This window comes from Dipteris shenzhenensis, chromosome 15 (assembly GCF_047967505.1).
Source record: "Dipteris shenzhenensis isolate YYH24624 ecotype China chromosome 15, Dip_SZ_1.0, whole genome shotgun sequence".
Classification (NCBI taxonomy): Eukaryota; Viridiplantae; Streptophyta; class Polypodiopsida; order Gleicheniales; family Dipteridaceae; genus Dipteris; species Dipteris shenzhenensis.
Window position 1 is genome coordinate 24,467,925 of NC_141610.1, and position 19,110 is coordinate 24,487,034.

A 19,110-nucleotide genomic window follows, 5' to 3' on the forward strand; every position below is an offset into this window, starting at 1 on the left:
AAGGGCAAGGGGGTTAGAGAGGGGTAAAAATCCCTAGCTAACTTTAGCATCAGTGGCCCAAAAGTGGGGCTAGGGTGCTTTTCCAGCAAGGGGCTTTAGTTGTAAGCTGGGGGAGGAATCAGAGTAGCGACTAGCAGCCAGGTCCTTTCCCACGTCAGGAATCAGGTGCATGCTTGCTAGAACAGGTCAACCTGCTGGTTCCATCCTTCCAACTCTAGTCACAGGTTGCCAGAGCTGATACGAGTGCTTCCCTTCAAGTCACAGGTGACCATGTGGATGGCAAGGAGATTTCACAGGTGTTTTGGAGCTGTCAGGAGCCAGTCGCAGGCATCTGGAGCAGCCAGGAACCATTCGCAGGTGTCTGGGGCTGTTTGACTTAGTCACACCTAACCAGAGGCAACAGAAAGCACTTCGCAGGTTCCCAAGTGCAATCATTGGGATTGCCAAGAGCTCGTGGGAAAATTCGCAGGCTGCATAAAGTTGTAGTTAGCACACATGCAAGTCTTTCACTGTGACTACTAGACTAGAAGACCAGCAAATGCTTCTACTTTATAAAGACGTGTACGCAAAGAGGAAGGACTGTGACTGGAAGAGACAAGTGAACTAAAGACAACACAAGATATATGTAAGAATTATTAGAGCCAAGGTCTCGAGTGCCAAGAAATAATTGGAGAAAAGGCTAAACAGTACTCTAAAGTACATGTATTTTCTTCAAGGTTGTGTCAAAATTTGAGATGGGATTATCCAATAAGAATCCAAAACTTTCATGAACTTGAGCTTCCACAGCTTAAACATGCATAGTCCATCCACAAACGATGAGCTGAAATAATAATCTCCACGTTAAAGCGTAAATTCAGGCAGACAACTGCATTGAAAATCAATCACCACCAACATTAGGCCCACAGGTCGATCTAGTGCCTCGGATTTCTTACACGACGTATGGCACAAACCTAGGTTCTCAATGGCATGGCACAATACCCACCATAACAAACCTTATGAAGCCCAAGCCTTGAACTTGGAACCAATCAAAACTCCAAGGACTTTGACATCAATACATATCGAGCAGCGAAGTAGGAAAATATGCATCACCTTTCTGCTGACCCAGTAACTCTGTAAAGATCTTGCATTCACACAGTACCCTAAAGACTATACAGAAAAATTATTGTGGATGACAATTTGCAAGCATGATTTCACAAAAGATCACAAAATGTGAAAGAGAATCAATGTGTTACAATAAGAAACTAGGAATGAAACATGTCAAATAAAATGAATCTGGTAGAGGATGCTGTAAAAAGTCTTGTTGAATGTCCCTTGAATTAAGGAAAATATAGAAAGAAAATCCACAACAGGATTTTGAGAGTGTGTAGCTGACACAAGTCCATACCAGACATGTGATAGATAAGTAGGTAACCACAGATACAAATAGTGCTTCCCAAAAAGTCATACAAATACATTACAAGTATTTGGACACATAACACCTCCAACAGCTGGACTCCTTCAGGTGAAGAATTTATTAAATGATGTGGACTTGATAATTTCTCGCATTCCCCCAATAGAGGATACAAGCATCAGTAGTACTCCCAATATGATACAAATCTGCCATAAATTAGCAAATCGCAAATGAGTAGAAATGCAAATAATCTTTTAAAAAGGAAAATCATACATGAAAGCACAAATTCATATGAGCAACTAAGGGCAAAACGGCATCATACGCCACTCCACAATCACACAACTTCCGCAAAACACCTCAATGCAAGAAGCAATGACAAGAACCCTATAGGCTAATGAAGGGAGCAGCACTGACCCAGTTTGCAAACCATGATAAACTGAATGTTCTCGGTTTAAAGATAGCAAGCCACATAATGCAAGGCAACTGCAACACAATATAGAAAAGTTGATGAGTAAGATCCTCAAAAAAGTCTAAGCGTAGAGCTTCACAATTGAAATTTTACAAGTTCACAGAAAGTACTCACAAAGTATGTCGTGGGAGCAAATGCAAATCCTCCAAAGAACCCAAGCAAAGCACCAAAAAAAGGAAGACTCACTGCAATGAAGCATGTAAATGCTGCAACCAACCAAAAGTCAGCTTGAGCTTGAAGTGATACCATATCCAAGAGCACCAGCTAGAATTCTTGAAAAGATGATTGAAATTTTCATACCAACATAGGCAGAACGAGCAACCAATCGTAGGATAATGCCAGGAGGAAGATGGAAAGTCTTCACTAGTACAGTTTCAAGCATGTCAAAGACAGGCATGGCATATATCTGTATCCATCAGTGAGATTGAGATTAGAACTATTCTCCTGTACATTGGGAGAAAATCCACAAGCAGTACCAAAGACCCACCTGATAGCTGCCAATGACATGAACCACCACCATCAGGTTTGCAGTAGCAATAAGCCAAGCAGGGTGGTTGAGCGAGATAAGGATATTATCATGGACTGCATTTCCAAATGCCCAATAACCAACAAGTGCCACAGGAAAATAGCAGATTGCAACAATCCCATAAGCCACCAGAACTCCTCGCCACATGGGAATCTTAGACGGTTTTTCAGGTGTTGAAGGGATTGTAGCTTGAATTTCTAAAACCACATTATGCCCTGCATAAGCAAACGCAACTTGTCCCAAGGCATTGAAGACTCCAAAGAGTTGATCTGCAGTTGACACGGGAAGATAGTCGTAGGAAACATGGTCATGGCCTTTAGCCGCAGAAGCAGTCCACGCAATAGTCGAATAGCTGAAACACCACATACAAGACGATAGTATTGAAAATGTGTATCGTTACTGCCAAATATCATGGATGTGGGAATGAAAAGAAGTACAAACCTTAGAGAAGGATACAAGACAATATTATTGAAAATGTGTATCGCTAATGGATGTGAGAATGGAAGGAGGACACACCTTAGCGACATAACTGCTGCCGCTAGGGAAACACCAGCAATGGAATTGAAATTTGGAAGTTGTGACAGAACAAAATGTGCTGAAGCAAAGATCATGATCCAATATGTTTTCCTAAAATCTGAACAGCTTGAACAAACCACACTATGGAATTTCTGGAGAGAATCTCCCCCTGTAACCATATAGACAATGTCCACACCAACTTCAACTATCAATTGCTGTGGTACCACTATCCAGAGGCCTAGCTTCTCCCCAAACGCATGTTGTCCAAGTTCATGATATCTGTCAAAACGTTTTCCTGGCACCATTTCATGCATCTCAACCATTTGCCAGAGTGTGTATAAGGTGATTACCCATGACAAAACCAGTACAATTACTCCAGGACCCCTGGATAATTCAAAGTACACAAGCAAACCAGAATATGAGAAAAGCAATAAGAGATAGAGAGATATACCTCTCAACATAAAAAACAATAGATTCTCAGACTATTTGTATTGTTAAACCAAATCATCGTATTAGTATTGAAAAGAGTTTAAGGCAGTTCCACTCACCAACCCAAATAGATCATGGCACTCGGCAAGCCTAAGACACCAGCTCCAACCATGGCGGTGACATTGTGGAATGCTGAGTACCACCATTTAGCATCACGTGACCCTGTTACTGGAAGCCAGTCATCAACAGCCTTTTCGGATTTTATGCCATCAAATGTTTCCTGTGAATATAAATTATGAGTCAGCTGAGTCAAGTTCACAAATAGATGACAAACTAAGGCTTGTAAGCAAAGTGATTGAAAAGACTTTAAATTGCATGTTGCCTTCCAAACTAAATGAGTGACTTCTTTCTTATATAAGGTACGTCTTCCAAATTCTAGGAAGATTGCTTCCAAAAGCTTATGTTTCACACATTATAGATGTAAGATCATGCACTTCATAACAAAGAGAGGTTGCAGTTCTTGATATTTCTTGATGTTCATACAGGAACATTCCCAAACTCATCCTCTAAAAACACAAAATAGTGGAGTTTCAATCTCATGATAGTCACTCATAAGGTTGAAAACCATAAACTCCATCACGCATAGCAGGGACTAGCTACTATGACATCCCCACTGACGTCATCAGCGCCCAACAGTGGGGGTAGACCATAGTATAAAAATATGCTCTCACACATACAAATCTGCACACCCACACATACTTGAGCATCCATTCATACTTGGAGTTCTTAATATTTCTTGATGTTTCAGGCAAGTACTCATCGTTCGCCTAAGCTCTATTGCTTCAAGGTGCCTATCATCCTTACTGATTTTGGCAACGCAATCGTTAAAGCTCTATTTCGTAAAGGTTCCTATCATCCTTACCGATTTTGGCAATTCAGAGCTACTGGCGCCTTACACGGTCACATATCTTTTTCAACGGGAAATTTCGGATTAAACAAAATCTTGATTTGTGATTCCCAACACACAGGTTCCACCATTAAGATTGCTCACACGGTTCAGCAGTGATTAGATGCCTATGAACTCAGCACAATAGGTGATTAACTGTAATAGTTTCCGTCTACCATGCTAGTTTCCAAGCACGCAGGCTTCATTTATTCAGAAAACAACGATTCAGGTGATATCAGTAAACTGGGTGTCTAAACTGTAAGGGTGGCTAGCCCATTTTGAATTGCTGAAGCTACCGCTAAAGAGCATCTGAGGCTTACGACTAGGGAGAAACCCAGTTCTATGGGAGAAACAGGAGGATTTTCTAGCGAAACTTGGTGAGGAATGTATGCAAGCTATTAAGAAAACTGACTGGGTCGGCGTAAGGCATCAGCCGCAGGATTATGGTGGTCGCGTTAAATTAGAAGAGCAAGCTGAAGAGCGATGGAGGACCCATGTAAAGGTCGGAGACTCTCTGCAGCCCCCTTTAGGAGGAGAAAACGTGACCTTCCGTAAATACTCATAGGCAGGAGACGGTCGGATCCAATACTAGGAGAGCTTGCAAAGGTGAGACAAGAGGGGAGGTGGAAACTACCTTCTGGGCTGTTGGAACAGAAGCAGTCTGCACCTTGGCATCCGTAACGTCATTGGCGGGAATGTGAGCTCCTGAATCACTATCGGCAGATGCCATAGTGAGCTAGGGAGAGGGAGGAAGCGGGGAAGGTGGGATAGGAGGATGAAGGGTGATGGGTGATGGGAGGGGAGTGGTATAAGAGGAAGAAGAGGTGTTGAAGGGGGGCGGAGCTGGGAAGGTGGGTAAGAAGAGAGGTGAGACAAGGGGCAAAGGCCGGAGAGCATAGGGAGAAACGAAGCAAGAAGCCAAAGGAAGGGAGGAGAACAAGGAGTGGAGCATGCAGAAGGCGATGGAGGAGGACATGCAAAGGTCAAGAGAGAGAGAGGCTGAGGTTTGCATGCAAAAACAAAGCTCGACCGGCCGAAACATATCAATCCCGAAGAGAGAGAAAATCGAAGTGAGAGAAAACTCGGCCGCCCAGCGAGACTGGTAGTTAAAACTTTCACCCGACACTGACCCTCATTAGTACTAATCTTATCCTTGAACGACTTATTCGCCTCTTAATCCGCTCACCGCCTCCAGCCGGTTACCCGCGTGACAGCAGCCGGTTCATTCTAGCCCACACACCCCGATCACACCGCCACGTGCCTAGCTTAATCCAGCATCCCCTTTGGCCCTTTCACTCCAAAATTCGAAGTCAACATCCCCATGGAGTGGGGTGGATTTCTCTAGGCCCTCTCTTTCCACATCTCCGCTCCCCACTGTCAATGCCCTTTCCCCCGCTACTTTCTCCACTTCTCCTGCCTTCCCCTCGCTCCATGTGAATTGTACATATTCTCACAGCTAGCTGCATCTCAAGAATCCGAGATTTGTGCTTGCTAGGGTGTTCCAGCCCACAAATCTGTCATCTCCGCATGACTTGCATGGAACACAAACGTTTTCGCATGACTTGGAGGGAATACAAACAATTGCAGGTCTAAGGAATTCAATATTCATGCTTGCTAGATCTTTCAAGCATACAAATATGTCATCTCTACGTCACTTGCATGTTTGTACCCTTTTGCACATGTCAAATCATCCAATCAATCTAGTAATCCTTTTATAACCATCATGTTTACATCACCATCTCTCTCTCTCTCTCTCTCTCTCACACTCACTCACACACACATGCACACACACACACACACACCCCCCCCCCCCCCCCACTGATGCCTTTTCTTCATGTATTGGAAGCTATCTACAAGGAAGAGTTGAGCCCGAGTTGAGTCAATTATCATTTCTCCACTCAAATCTATCTTTGATTAATAGCTTGCGTTAAGTCATGGTAACAAATGAAAATTCAGACTTGCTTCTTAGCTTTGAAGATAATCAATCAATTACTTCGCATGAACTTGTCTACTTTGTTTTTGTTTCAAGGGTCTCCCCCCACTTTGCTCTCTCTCTCCCTCTCTCTCTCTCTCTCTCTCTCTCTCTCTCTCTCTCTCTCTCTCTTTCTCTCTACTAAATAAATAGTATTATAAGAGGAAGGCATTGCTTTAAGTAAGCACATCGGCATCTAGTTATGTTCATTTAATTGACCTTGTGTTTTTAATGATAAACATATTGCTTCCTCAACATTTATTTTTCTTGTCTTTCGATGCTTCTCCCATATTATATTAATCTCCTCGAGGTGGAAACATTAAAAACTTGAACATAATTGACAAAAGGGGCATAAGTTGTATACATGGTATCAACATGAGGGGATAGATACCAATGCAATGGAATTAACTTATGTAAATGTACAAATGGCACTCTTACCTTGAAAATCAAAACATGCATACATACAAAGTGAGTAAACAATTATATTTCAAAATGAAGATTTTCAAGGGAGTGCTTGCTTGTAAACATGTGTTATATGGCTTTTAATAGAGTGACCGCTGTCTCAAGTTAATGTCTCTTCTTTCAATTAGTGTTATACTTTTACAATATGAATGTCAAATGCATGACTTGGTTTATGTAGTAGGTTGATACATTGGCTATAGTTCATCTTTCGGGCCAAAACAGGGAGTGTGTTAATGCACTCCCTGTTTTGGCCCAAAAGATGACATTTTCACATCCCTATATCTTTGCAAGTTGTCAAGATTTGGTTGTATTAGCCCAAAAGATGAGTTTTTGACATCCTTGCATATTTTGATTGTCAAATCAAAATGGCATAATGTTACATATCAAATCAAATGACAATGCATGATTTATTTATTTTTGGGCAGAAAAAGTTTGTGTTATATTAGAATATCATCATCATCAACATAAATATTTACATGTTCTTTGGTAAATAACAACCAGTCCCCATGGGGAGAGTTTCATCAAAACATTTCTAAGCAATATTATTAAAGTATAAAACAGTAGCAATAGAGTCAAAAGAGGGGGACGTAGGAGTCATCAGTGTCATCTGTATTGTCATCATTGAAGTAATCAGAGTAATTGAAACTCTCTGAGTCCCCAGAGTTGTCAGTATCATCTGCTTGGGCTTCACAAGGTGAGTCTGGTTCCTTCTTGATAGTTGTGGAGGGTACCTGTTTAAGAAACTCAGTGATCTCAGCAGGAACTACAAAGGGTATGGAATTATCAATCCCAAAGCAGCTTTGAGTGTGTTCTTGTAAGTCAGCATTGAAGAGGGCAGCCTCTGCTTTGAAACTGTAAATCATTTCTATGATTTTCTTCTAGTCCTGCTCAACCAGTTAACAAATCGTAGGTCAACTTGCAAATAATTTGATTAAATTGAAGGATTATTCCTGGTTACCCATATAAACCAAAGTGCATGTGCTCTCACGGGTGACCAAGTGTCCTATTTTGTCCTTGCAGAGTCTCCAAGTAAGATGGCCTTCTAATTCACTGGCTCACATGTCTCTAGTTGGACTATTTTCCAAACCTTCCTGGCTACAGGACAAGCCACAAAGAGATGGAAGATATCTTCATTGGTAGAGGGGCAGTTCATACATTTACCATTACCCTTCCCAATCCTGAGTCCTCTGCCATTCATACACACATCTTTATGCAATATGAGCCACATTAGGGCAAATATTTTGTCTGGTATTGAAGGATACCAAATGGCACGGAACTTGAATTTCCATTTCTCTTTGGAGTCATGAAGTTTCCACCTATCATTAAGAACCCTGCAGAGATCTCCTGTCCCTGCTTGGTGTGGGTATAGGGAAGGAAAAGGTACTCTCCACCCAGCTGAACTCTCTACTATAAACTAGGAGAGATACACCCTTCCACTATTGGCTGCCACTCCAAAGCTGTATTCTACCCAGAACAAGTGACTGGCTTTCATTATTTAGCCTGAACTCTCTCCTAATCTCTGCCCATGTTTTCTACCTCACAGCATGGTCCCCCTCTAGATCTTTTATGTGGGGAGGTAAGATACCCAAGGTCAGGTGGGACTTCTCTACCAAACCCAAGCAGGAGGGTGGATTAGGAGTTATTGACATAGAACAGGCTCCTCAACCTAGATTTTAAAGGCAATCCTACACCCTCTTGAAGATTGGGCTCAAGTTCTCCTTAGGAATGTCAGCTCCCTAAGACCCTCAAAGTCCTCAAGTGGAAAAACTACACCATGTTGTCAGCTATTTGTAACCCAGATCCCTGCAAACCTACAGGCAGCCAGCTTTGGGTCTCTCTTTGGATAGTTTTCAAGAAGATGAAGAAATAGCTAAGGCAGCTCTTCTCTTTAAAAAGGGGTTGCAAAGCTGCTGGGGACAACGCATAATTTAGATGAATATAATGCCTTTTTGTTTATGCGCTCCCTATTTTGGCCCAAAAGATGACATTTCACGTCCCTGTATGCTTGTATCTTTGCAAGTTGTCAAGATTTGGTTGTTTTAGCCCAAAAGATGAGTTTTTTGACATCCTTGCATCTTTTGATTGTCAAATCCAAATGGCATAATGTTACATATAAAATCAAATGACAACGCCTGATTTAGATAAGTATCATGCCTTTTTGCACCGCCTAAAAAGTTGTGTGCATCAGAATATGAATTTTATGAATTTTTTAATTTGTTGCACCAAACTTAAAGCAAAGTTTCCCATAATAGGGAGAGAGAAGATACTCCCTATTTTGGCAAAAAAAAGGGGAAATTTTAACATCCTCTAACTTTTAATTGCACTCGGGGGGGTCACTCTTCATACACCCATAAAGCATGTGTGAGCAAGCATGTGTTAAAAATTACTGCTAATCTTGTATCTTTACATTTTCTCTTGTAATTGGTTAAAACCCTCTACGTGTTTATGTTTTAAATCTTAAATTTGTGACACCCCTTCATAAATCTACATATATAAATTATGTTAGTGCTATTTTATAAATTCCATCATGCACAAAAATGGCATGTAAGTCCCATCGGGTAATTGCCAAACCCATATGGGGTCACGTTAAAATAGTCCTTAAATTTGGACTACCCAATTTTAAGAAATGTGACACGTAAATCCCCTTTGGATATTTTCTACTTCAAGAAATTATTTTATGGGACACTTAGATTGTTTCTTTCTTCCTTGATTTTCCCATTGCTTCAACAAAGTCTCACTCACTTTTTTGGGCTCGCTTGCTTTTTCTTGCTCGCTCTATTGATTGCCTTTGAATGACCTCCCACCCACCCTGGAGCATGTTACAAGAGAAGAGGAGTAAAGGAGAGATGCTTAATAACAAGAGAGAGGGTGAGATGATTGCAAACCAAACATACATACTTCAAAAGTGATGTTACCATTTCCTAATGCATCTTATCTTCTTCTTTCAAACTCATACACCTCCTACATTTATAATGACGGATTCCATATGCTTTACAATCATCCTTATACAAAAATGAAACCTTTTAGCTCCCTTTTAGCCTAAGATTACCACATCTAGAAAGAACCAAATCTACACAAAACTAGAGCCTTCTATAAAGATCTAGCTACTAGTAAGTAAGTTGACTAAGAGACCACCTATTCCTAGCCTTATCCAATTGCCCAAATAGCAATACATGCAATACCACTCTTTAGCATGAATGGATGTACATACAATTCTCAAGAAAACCTATAGAAGATCTGAATTTAAGGGATAATATTTAAGCCCCTACTTACATATGGGTCTTGCATTCCTTTTTCTTTATAAAAGTTTAATTTTATGATTTGTGAAGTTAAAAAACCCCTTTTGTATGTGTATTTATGTGAATTTACTAGATGAAAAAACTGCCTATGTTGAAACTACACTATATGGTTACATACTTTTGGGTAGCACCCCAAGTGAATCAAGGTAGCACTTTGTAGAAATACCCCATGCCATGTGCATTCACAAGGCATTGAAAAGGAATTAGAAAAACTCTAGTTTTAGTGTGGTTTTTCTAGTATTTCTATGCTATAAAGATAGTTTTGAAAAAAATACAACTCCTTATGTATGAAAACTCCTTTACTTTTTAAAACACAAAATAGAACTCATTGTGTATGAAAATGTGGTGTGAAAAGTGGGAATTTGGATAACCTCTCCTATTCAATGCATCTTCCAAGGGGATGAGTGATTCTCTCTCAAACTCATTAGATAGGAGCCCTTCCTTTAATAATCTCTCTCTCTCTATCTTCTTATTCATCCCTCTCCTATTGGAAATATTTTATTTATTACTTTATATTATCTCCTAATATGATATACTAGCTTGTCACCTTGTTAGTACTACCCTTAAGCCAGTGGTAATGGAAATTCTTTAGTTTCGTTAAAGGCATCCTTAAGGATGCAACTTTTACTACTATAACACTCAACTACTCTTTGTGTTGTGATACATGCATGTGTCTTTATATAACACATTGTGCTTAGCTTTGAGTAATCTCCTTGTTTTGCCCTTTAGGTGGAGTGCTCCTATGCCTCTTTATTAGCATTGCCCTTGTAATGGAAAGGTTTTGAGTCTTAACGTAGTCGTTTTGAGTTTTGTTAAGGTATTAGGGCCTATTCTGACTAGCAATTAGGGAGTACTAGCTAAGGTTGTAAGGCTGTTAATGGAGTGTTAACACAATCGTGAATTCCCGTTGGCATTTAAATAGTCCAGTTAACTTAAATCTCTTAAGGGCTTGCAACCAATGCTTGTAAATTTAAACCCCCAAAGAGGTACTTTAAGGACTTCTAGGAAGAGGCAAAAGTTGGAATGGATAAAAATTAATGGTTAAGTTAAAGGGTGAATAGTGGTAATGACACTTTAAGCAAGGTCCTTGTTAAGAAATTTATTGGTTAAGGGCAACTCAAAGCTAGATGACATGGGTACTCCTTTAAAAGGTCTTGAAAAGAGGAATCAAATGGTGACCTTAACTTCAAAGAAGGAACTTTGGATTGATGAAATAAACCATTTTATATGCAAAAAACCCAAAACTTTTTGGCAAGACCACTAACTGCGTAACGTAATGGACACCAATGGGAATGTAATTCCGTTGTTAACGAAATTGGTTATGTTAAGCTCTGTAACATAACCAAAATGGTAAGGTGGGAAAAGCAATGCATGTCTTTGCTTTTTGTGTGATGTGCCGGAGATTGCAATCGAGTATTGGGGTTGGTAGAACCCTATCGAAAATGCGGGAACATGGTCTGACAGCAAGGGAATGCGGGTTTGGAAGCTCCTGATTGCGTACGCCTGCTTGTGAAATCCAATATGCACAGTCAAGCAGTAGATAGTCTTCCGATTGCATTCCGTTGAGCAAATGGGCGCCGCCTCAGCTCCAATCTGCGGGATCGAACAAAAAAGTCGATCATGTGCCGACGGTGAGAGTCTTTTTTTTTTTTTTTTTTGGTTGGGAGCGAAGAGACGGGCGAATTTAGGCGACTTGGAGACTCGAGTCGCAATTTTGGAAATGTATTCAAAGTTCAAACGATTCTAAGTTGTAACTGATCTTGTACGCTCTAGTAGGACGTTAAAAACAAGGTGCAACAGTTGAAATGAACTTGTTGGGACCAACGAGCAAGTAACGGAAGCAGGCATTAGGAAACCAGCACGGTGCAGGGAGCTGGTGATTGTCAGATCCCACAATGCTGTCACTAGTCAGCAACGACGCGGTTTGCGTTCGTGCAAAAGCAATGCCACCATTGGTGCGAAACAGGGGCTCCGCCAATCGAATAGCGATCTATCGACAAATCAGGATTCGTATTGGTCGGAGTCGAATAAAAGTCTTGCTTCAAAGTTCAAAGATTCAAATCCATTGCTTGCTAGATACACTCAGAATCGTCGGGACCCCAGGCTTGTGAATACGAACAAATTTGTAACAATGAGCCGTTCAGCCGTTTCAATCAATCTCTCTACTCCTTTGGCTGTTTGGGTCTGCATCCTGTTAAAGTTTTACAGACCTTGGTGGTCGTGTTGACTGCAAGCACTCAGGGAAAGCTTCCATGGTACGCTGTACGCGGCTCGATTGATCGTCTACTTCCCCGTGGAATTTCAATAATTCACGGACACGGTGTGAAACGTCCGTGTCTGGACTCTGGAATCTCGATTCTGGATAGGACAACACGCGCGATCACTGTTTAAGCTGAAATTGAGAGTCCCGTTTTCATTGTAACTATTTCAAACCTCCATCCATAAAGTTACTAACCTTTTGAAGTAGAGCTGCTGACATTTTAAAGCTCCTCACCTTTATCATTGCATAGCCATCACTCTTTGGCTGTCAACTAATTCTTCCATCAATTTGCTCACTTTTACTTTCCTATCTATGGAATAATTTATTGAGATTAAGGGCCCTTAGCAAAGGTAGATGCAACTTAACTAAGGAGAAAGATGATTTACAAGGCCGTTATTTTCCGACTTGAGAAATTCAGTTGATTTCTTAGGACTTCAAAATTTCATGCCAAACTTGCCTCAAGGCATCTAGGATTCACTCATGAACATTTTTAATTTTTTAAAATTTGGGGATCTATTTATATTCACTTTTTTTGGGACTGAAACAATGTGCAATGAATCGTGCTCTTTAAGTGGCAATAAGTAGCATAGAGAAGATGAATAATTATATAATTCTCCCCCAATTAGTGCACGAGAAAGCGAGGAGCAAGCTCGCTTTGCAAGACGTGAATATGTGACATATCACACAAGAACCATCTAACCGAGTTGTTTTTAATTATACACTCATATATCATATACATGAGGAAATGATAGTTTAGATTATGTTGAACCCTAGAAGGGAGCTTTTAGGGATTCAAATAAGGCAAAAAGAGAATTCCTCAACCAAAGAGCAAAGTGAGCAAACTAAGATGCCTATCGAAGAGGAAGTGGGTCAAGGCCAAGGCAAACTGTGAAGCAGCTCATATCCCCTATCAATATTGTGTATTGGATACCAAGTCTCCCATAGACATTGCTAATGACAGAGGAGGTGGTGTTGTGAAACAAGGTGAGGTGATGAAAGTCCTTGATGGTCAAAAACCTTTGGCAAATGTCATATGACAACGAACATAGCATCCATGAAGGTAAAGGTGTTAGTAGGATTGATATGCTATAATGGCACCTACCCCTATGGCTAGTAGGTGCGAATGGTTGTAAATGCAGTGGGTAGTAACCATCGCAATTATTAAAAGAGGCCATGTATATAAAGTCCTAGAATTCTAGGATATTAGGGTCATTCCTACTACCAAGGTAGCAACGATGCATAAAGTGCATCTTTTGAGCCAATTAGATCTGATTGTCTATTTTGGATAAGCAATAGAAGAAGGCTAATATGTACGAGTACTAAACCCGTTCTTTGCACGGCTTTGCACGGGCAAAGATGCATGACCATCCTCAACCCCTCCCCATATGAAGGTGGATCTTTGATTCTTAAATTGTTAATCAATTCACCTTGCATACTTGGATTAGATTTTAAAATTTTGGCTAAGTCTTAACCCATGGCTCTGAGACCTTCCATCTCCTCCTTTCATAACATTAACCTTCCATCTCCTCCTTCCTCCCGAAGGTGACCTTCCATCTCCTCCATTCCATTGACCTTCTATCTCCTCCTTGTCCTTAAAGCTGCCTCTTGTCTTTTCACCTCCTCCCCAAAGCCTGCCTCTTGTCTTTCCACCTCCTCCCCCCTCTAAGCCTCCATCTAAGAGCTCCTTCTTTGTGACACTGGTAGGCTCTTCTCCTCCAAGCTGCCACGTGTCCTCTCTTTTTTTTTTAAAGTGTCCATGGTTAATAGGTTAAAGATGTGCATACATCTCTCTCTCTCTCTCTCTCTCTCTCTCTCAACTTTGTGTGTGTGTGTGTTCCTCATTTGCTCCCATTCTACAAATTCACTACGCATCAATTCACATCGCTAGATGAAGAGTGAACATCCCGCTAGTCATTCGAATGAAGTACTATGGGATGCACTGAAGCACCATCATAGAATATCACAATTTGATGTTAACATTTGGTTATCCTGCTAGGTAATGCAAAGTTTGCACTGGAGAAACTAGTGGAGTGTAAGAGAACCAATTGGCAATGAATGTTAGAGCCAATCGATACAAGAACATTGCATCAACTAAGATACCAATGAAGAGAAGAGTGGATTGCCAAAATCAAAGATAAAATTAAAAGGCTTTTGAGATCAGCAAAGAATGTAAACCCTCAATTGATGGAAGTGAATAGGGCAAAAATTTCACCCATCAGCGATGCTAAATGAAGAGAGTGAGAAGAAAGAAAGCAAGAGAGTCAAACAAGACCATGTGTAGTAAATTTGATTGAGTTCTAGCAAGAACAAGGAATAGATTCTGACAATCATCATGAGGATGAAGATTGAATTGAGCAAAATGGATAGATTTTTAGCTAGCTCACCATTAAACACATGATGGCGTGCTAAGGCATTAAGAAGATAAAGAATACAAATGAAAATTTAAAAACAAATTCGTGAGATTGAGGGAAGAGATGGTGAAGGTAGAAATAAACCAGCTATTCAAGGAAGGATTAATCTACTAGGTTGACTAACGTGATTGGTTGTTTTCAATCATCATTTACTAAAAAAGAATAACACGTAGTGAGTCGGTGATGACTACAGAAAGTTGAATGAATAGACCCTGAAAAACCCATTCCATCCTGTTCATGGACACCATCCTAGAGAATGTAGCAAGGCATGAGATGTTTGATTCATGGATGTATACAATGGGTAGAGTTAGATAATATTGGCTAAAGATGACCAAGAAAAGACCTCATCCATCACCAAATCCAGTGATGCCATTTGGATTGAAAATGCATTGGCCATGTTAAAACAACTCATGGTGGATGACTTGCAAGATTACATCGACAAATTCTTCGTGATATTCTTGGATGACTTCTCACTCTATAGTATAAAGAAATCACACTTGGAATATCTGCAAACTACAAAAAGTGTTCCAACAATGCAAGGAGACCCAAATTTTCCTCAATGCATACAAGTGTGTATTCCTGTGTTCTTAAGGTTCTTGCTTGGTCACATAATCTCTAGTGAAGAAATTGTGATAAAAAATCCAAGGTTGATGCCATACAAAAGACAAAGGGTCCAAACAATGTCAAGAAAGTATGCTCATTCATGGTATGACTTCGTTTCTACCAGCGCTTCAACAAGAAGTTTGCAAGAGTACATGAGAACCACTTCATCAGCTAACAAGAGTAGATACAAATTTTGAATGGATAAAATCGCAATACAGAGAATTTCAGGTTTTCTAGTAATGGTGATAAAGACACCAATCATCTAGAAGCTATATATATAGGATTTGATCTTTCATTGTATCAAGGATTTCTATTGGCAATCTTGGCTCATCCCAAATTCCCCAATCTACAAATGTTCTCATTAGCAAGGATGAACTACTCTATGATTGAACAACGCTCATTAGCAAGGATGAACTACTTTGTGACTGAACAAGAAGACCTGGAGATGGTGTACAAGGTCTAAAGTTTTGGCACTATCTACTAGGCAACCCATTCATCTTCTATGTGGATCTCAAGCATTGCCCTACTTGATTAACAAAATGACCATGAAGTCATGATTGATCTGATGGATGCTACTACTTCAAGAATTCAACTTCAAAACCATCCAAAAGATTAGCTTATCGCATCATAGAGATGATTACTTGTCTTTCACATGGTAGATAAGAAATCTAGTGAAGGGATTGATGGTAACTTCTCCCCAATGCTTGTCTATTCATAGCGTCAATGTATAAAGACAAGCATGAAGGAATAATTCAATATCTTTGAATGGAAACCTTCCATGAGGAATGTTGCAAAGATGAATGGAGAAGTATTGTGATAGAATTGTCCCTCATGGGAGTGTAGGACCCTGTATAAGAGGGCCAAATGAGAGCGTTGGTCCTGGCTTAGGCAGAGGCTTGTCCCCTTGTGCAAGTGCAATACTTGTCTTGTCCACTTGCAATGCTTATGGCAGTGTCTTGTCCGATAGGGGCATCACAAGTTTGTCCATTTTTTGGCATATGAGAAAGATGTCTAGGGACTTTATGAAGGAGGATCAACATGCTATTAGGAGAGGAAGGAAGAGGACAAATCTCCCATCTCTTTCTCCTAAGAAAATGCAATCAAGGGAGACACAGAGGGACTCTTGTATCATATGACTGAAAAGAAGTCACATCACATTTGTCATTTTATGCAATCTGTAGTTAATGAACTTGTCCCTTAGTGCTTGGGCATGCTTGAAGTATTTAGTCATATGCATACAACTACTTGTGCTAGAAAGGGGGAGATATGGTCCTTTGTGATGCATCTTTTGAACAAATATGGAGAGAGGAAGAGGAGAAGACTGGCAATGAGGAAAGGGTGCACAGCTAGTGAGCACACCACAAATGACTAACTATATACTAGTATTAGTTGTTGAAAAGAATGAAAATATCAAAATCCCTTTAGGGTTGGGGTCAGGGTTTCCAACCCTTATGCCTTTTAGCATTCTTTTGTTTCAGTGCTATGCACATATGAATCATGATTGCATGGTGTTGAGATGAATCCTCAACACCTTCCTTCAAGATCAACATCATGAAGTAGGCCTTCCCTCAAGATGATGATTATGGGGAATGGAAGAAGGACTGAGCATTACATTTCATTACAACCCTTTAATGGGAATTTCTTACTCTATTCAAACCAAGATCTTGTTGGTGTTTCTCAAAAAGCTCTTTTCCAAGTTGTTTGGTAAAGATATTTGCAACATTCTCTTTGTTGTCACCGTGTTGCAATGTCGCCAAGTAACACTCTTTCTTTGATGAAGTATTCTCTAACATCAATGTGCTTTCTCCTGGAGCGATATACTAGATTCTTGGGTAATTCTTGAGCTGATTGATTATCATAGCATATTGTTGTTGGCTTTTGACTCACCAAAGTAATTTGTTTTTGACAATAGTCTTCTAAGCCATATAGCCTCACATGCACACGTTGTGAATGCCACATATTTTGCTTCTATTGAAGACAGAAATAGTTGGCTATTTATTTAACAATCATGATATGGTGTTGAGAGATCACACTCAACATCATGTGATCATATGTGCATAGCACTAACCCAACAGAGTGCTATAAAGGAAAGGGTTAGATGCCCTAACCCTAACCCTAAATGGATTTGTATATATTCTAGATTTTCAACTAAATCTAGTGTATAGTTAGTCATTTGTGGTGTGCTCTCTAGCTGTGCCCTCTCTCCTCATCTCCACTCTTCTCCTCTCCCCTCTTCATATTTTGTCATGGTATCAGAGCATGGTTCTACCTTCCAATGAGGCACCATCTTTGGGAGAGTGTGAGAAAGTAATTGAGAGATTGAGTGTTCTCTTCCGTGAGAGATTTCCATTCATGTGAAGAAAAATTTTGCCCACTTTGAGAAAAATTCCATTCATTGAGAGGGAGAGTTATTCATTCCATTCATTCCAAGTGAGAGAAAGATATGCTTCATTGTGAATGATGTATCTTGACAAGGGGAGATATGTTTGTGTGTGAGAGAGAGAGAGAGATCAAGGTCTTAGTCTTTGAGAGATAGGTTTTGAGAGATCTGTGAGAAGAAAAGGAAAGGTAGATTCCAAAGTAGTGAAGCTTCTCTGCCAGCCAAAAGCTCCAACAAAGCTCACGCTTCATCTCCAGTGCATGTAGCAAATGGCCTCAGCGACCTAGTCCCATGACTAGGCCAAATGTAGCCTCAACTATGCCCAAATGATATGCAGGATCCTTCGTCTATAGCTCATAGCCTTCAACGACTCTTGCAAGGTGCACCCGCATCTCCACTATCCTTCAAGCTCCAAAGCTACGAGCTCCCAATGATAGTTCCAAGGGAGGCAGGCACTGCAGCTTCCGCCTCTACAAACAGCGCATGCACTACAACCATCTCCAGCTTGTCCACACAGCTTTAACAGTGCAACCCGCCTCAAAAAACACTTCCGACCGGCCTCGCCTCTAGCAAACAACTCGTTGTAGTGCCAAGGTACCTCCATATGCCTCTACGACCAGCAGCTTCTTTCACGCTCCATCACCCATCCATGCCTCAGAGCTTCAAAGCTGGACGTTAGGCCATGTGGCAATTCCACATGGCAATTCCACATGGCAATTTTTTAGCCATTTGAACCTATCCTAGGTTCACCACTCAACCAAGGGATTGGGTTGGGTCAAGATAACCCGAGTACAATCAGGAGAGGATAGGGTTGGTCAGGTTAACTCGATCAGGCTAACCCTAGTGAAGTATGGTCGAAATTGTGACATGTGGCACCCCTATTCTCACTACCACATCAGCATCCTAGTCAGTAGTGCCACATCATCAGACCAGTGAGTTGCCAGCTCATCAATGCCATGTGGCACTCTAACCCCCTGCAGGCACATTCCCCTGCCAGGCACACTGTGCACACACTACATGTACACCTGCCTGCCACCTCATCAGTGCTCCATAGGCACACCCCTTGCTAAGCACAATGCCACATGATCATTGCATGCAACTCATAGTGACACATCATCATTTTGCACATTTCACTCTTTTTGGCCCCTCTACTTAGATCAAGTCGTATCCCTTGATCTAGGAGGAGTTTGAGGGTGTTACAAAAAGGTGAAACGATCGATTTTTTGTGCTCTATGTGCTCGTTACATCACATGCATATTTTGGTGCAAGTTTCACTCACTTTTGAGCCTCACTGACAAATCCACTTCTTACACGCATATCAACCTCTACATCGACGCATCTGACCTAGCACTTAAAAAGAACCAAAGAAAAGAAATTATTTGCTATTCTTTCATTGATCGATGGTTGGTATAGATCTAGATTCGAGTAGACTAGATCGCCATAGAGA

General features: G+C 40.7%; 1 protein-coding gene across 1 annotated transcript; it reads right to left on the reverse strand.

Annotated features, from left to right (window-relative positions):
• Window positions 1-1,261: 1,261 nt before the first annotated feature.
• On the reverse strand, window positions 1,262-5,281 carry LOC147893580 (lysine histidine transporter 2-like). Its single transcript, XM_087385566.1, has 8 exons — window positions 4,911-5,281; window positions 3,450-3,610; window positions 2,902-3,285; window positions 2,347-2,737; window positions 2,160-2,265; window positions 1,974-2,065; window positions 1,805-1,873; window positions 1,262-1,596 (listed from the first exon to the last, which is right to left on the reverse strand). Exons 1-8 carry the CDS (start codon window positions 5,004-5,006, stop codon window positions 1,498-1,500), a joined length of 1,398 nt encoding a protein of 465 aa, XP_087241692.1. The 5' UTR covers window positions 5,007-5,281; the 3' UTR covers window positions 1,262-1,497.
• Between the last annotated feature and the right edge of the window lie 13,829 nt (window positions 5,282-19,110).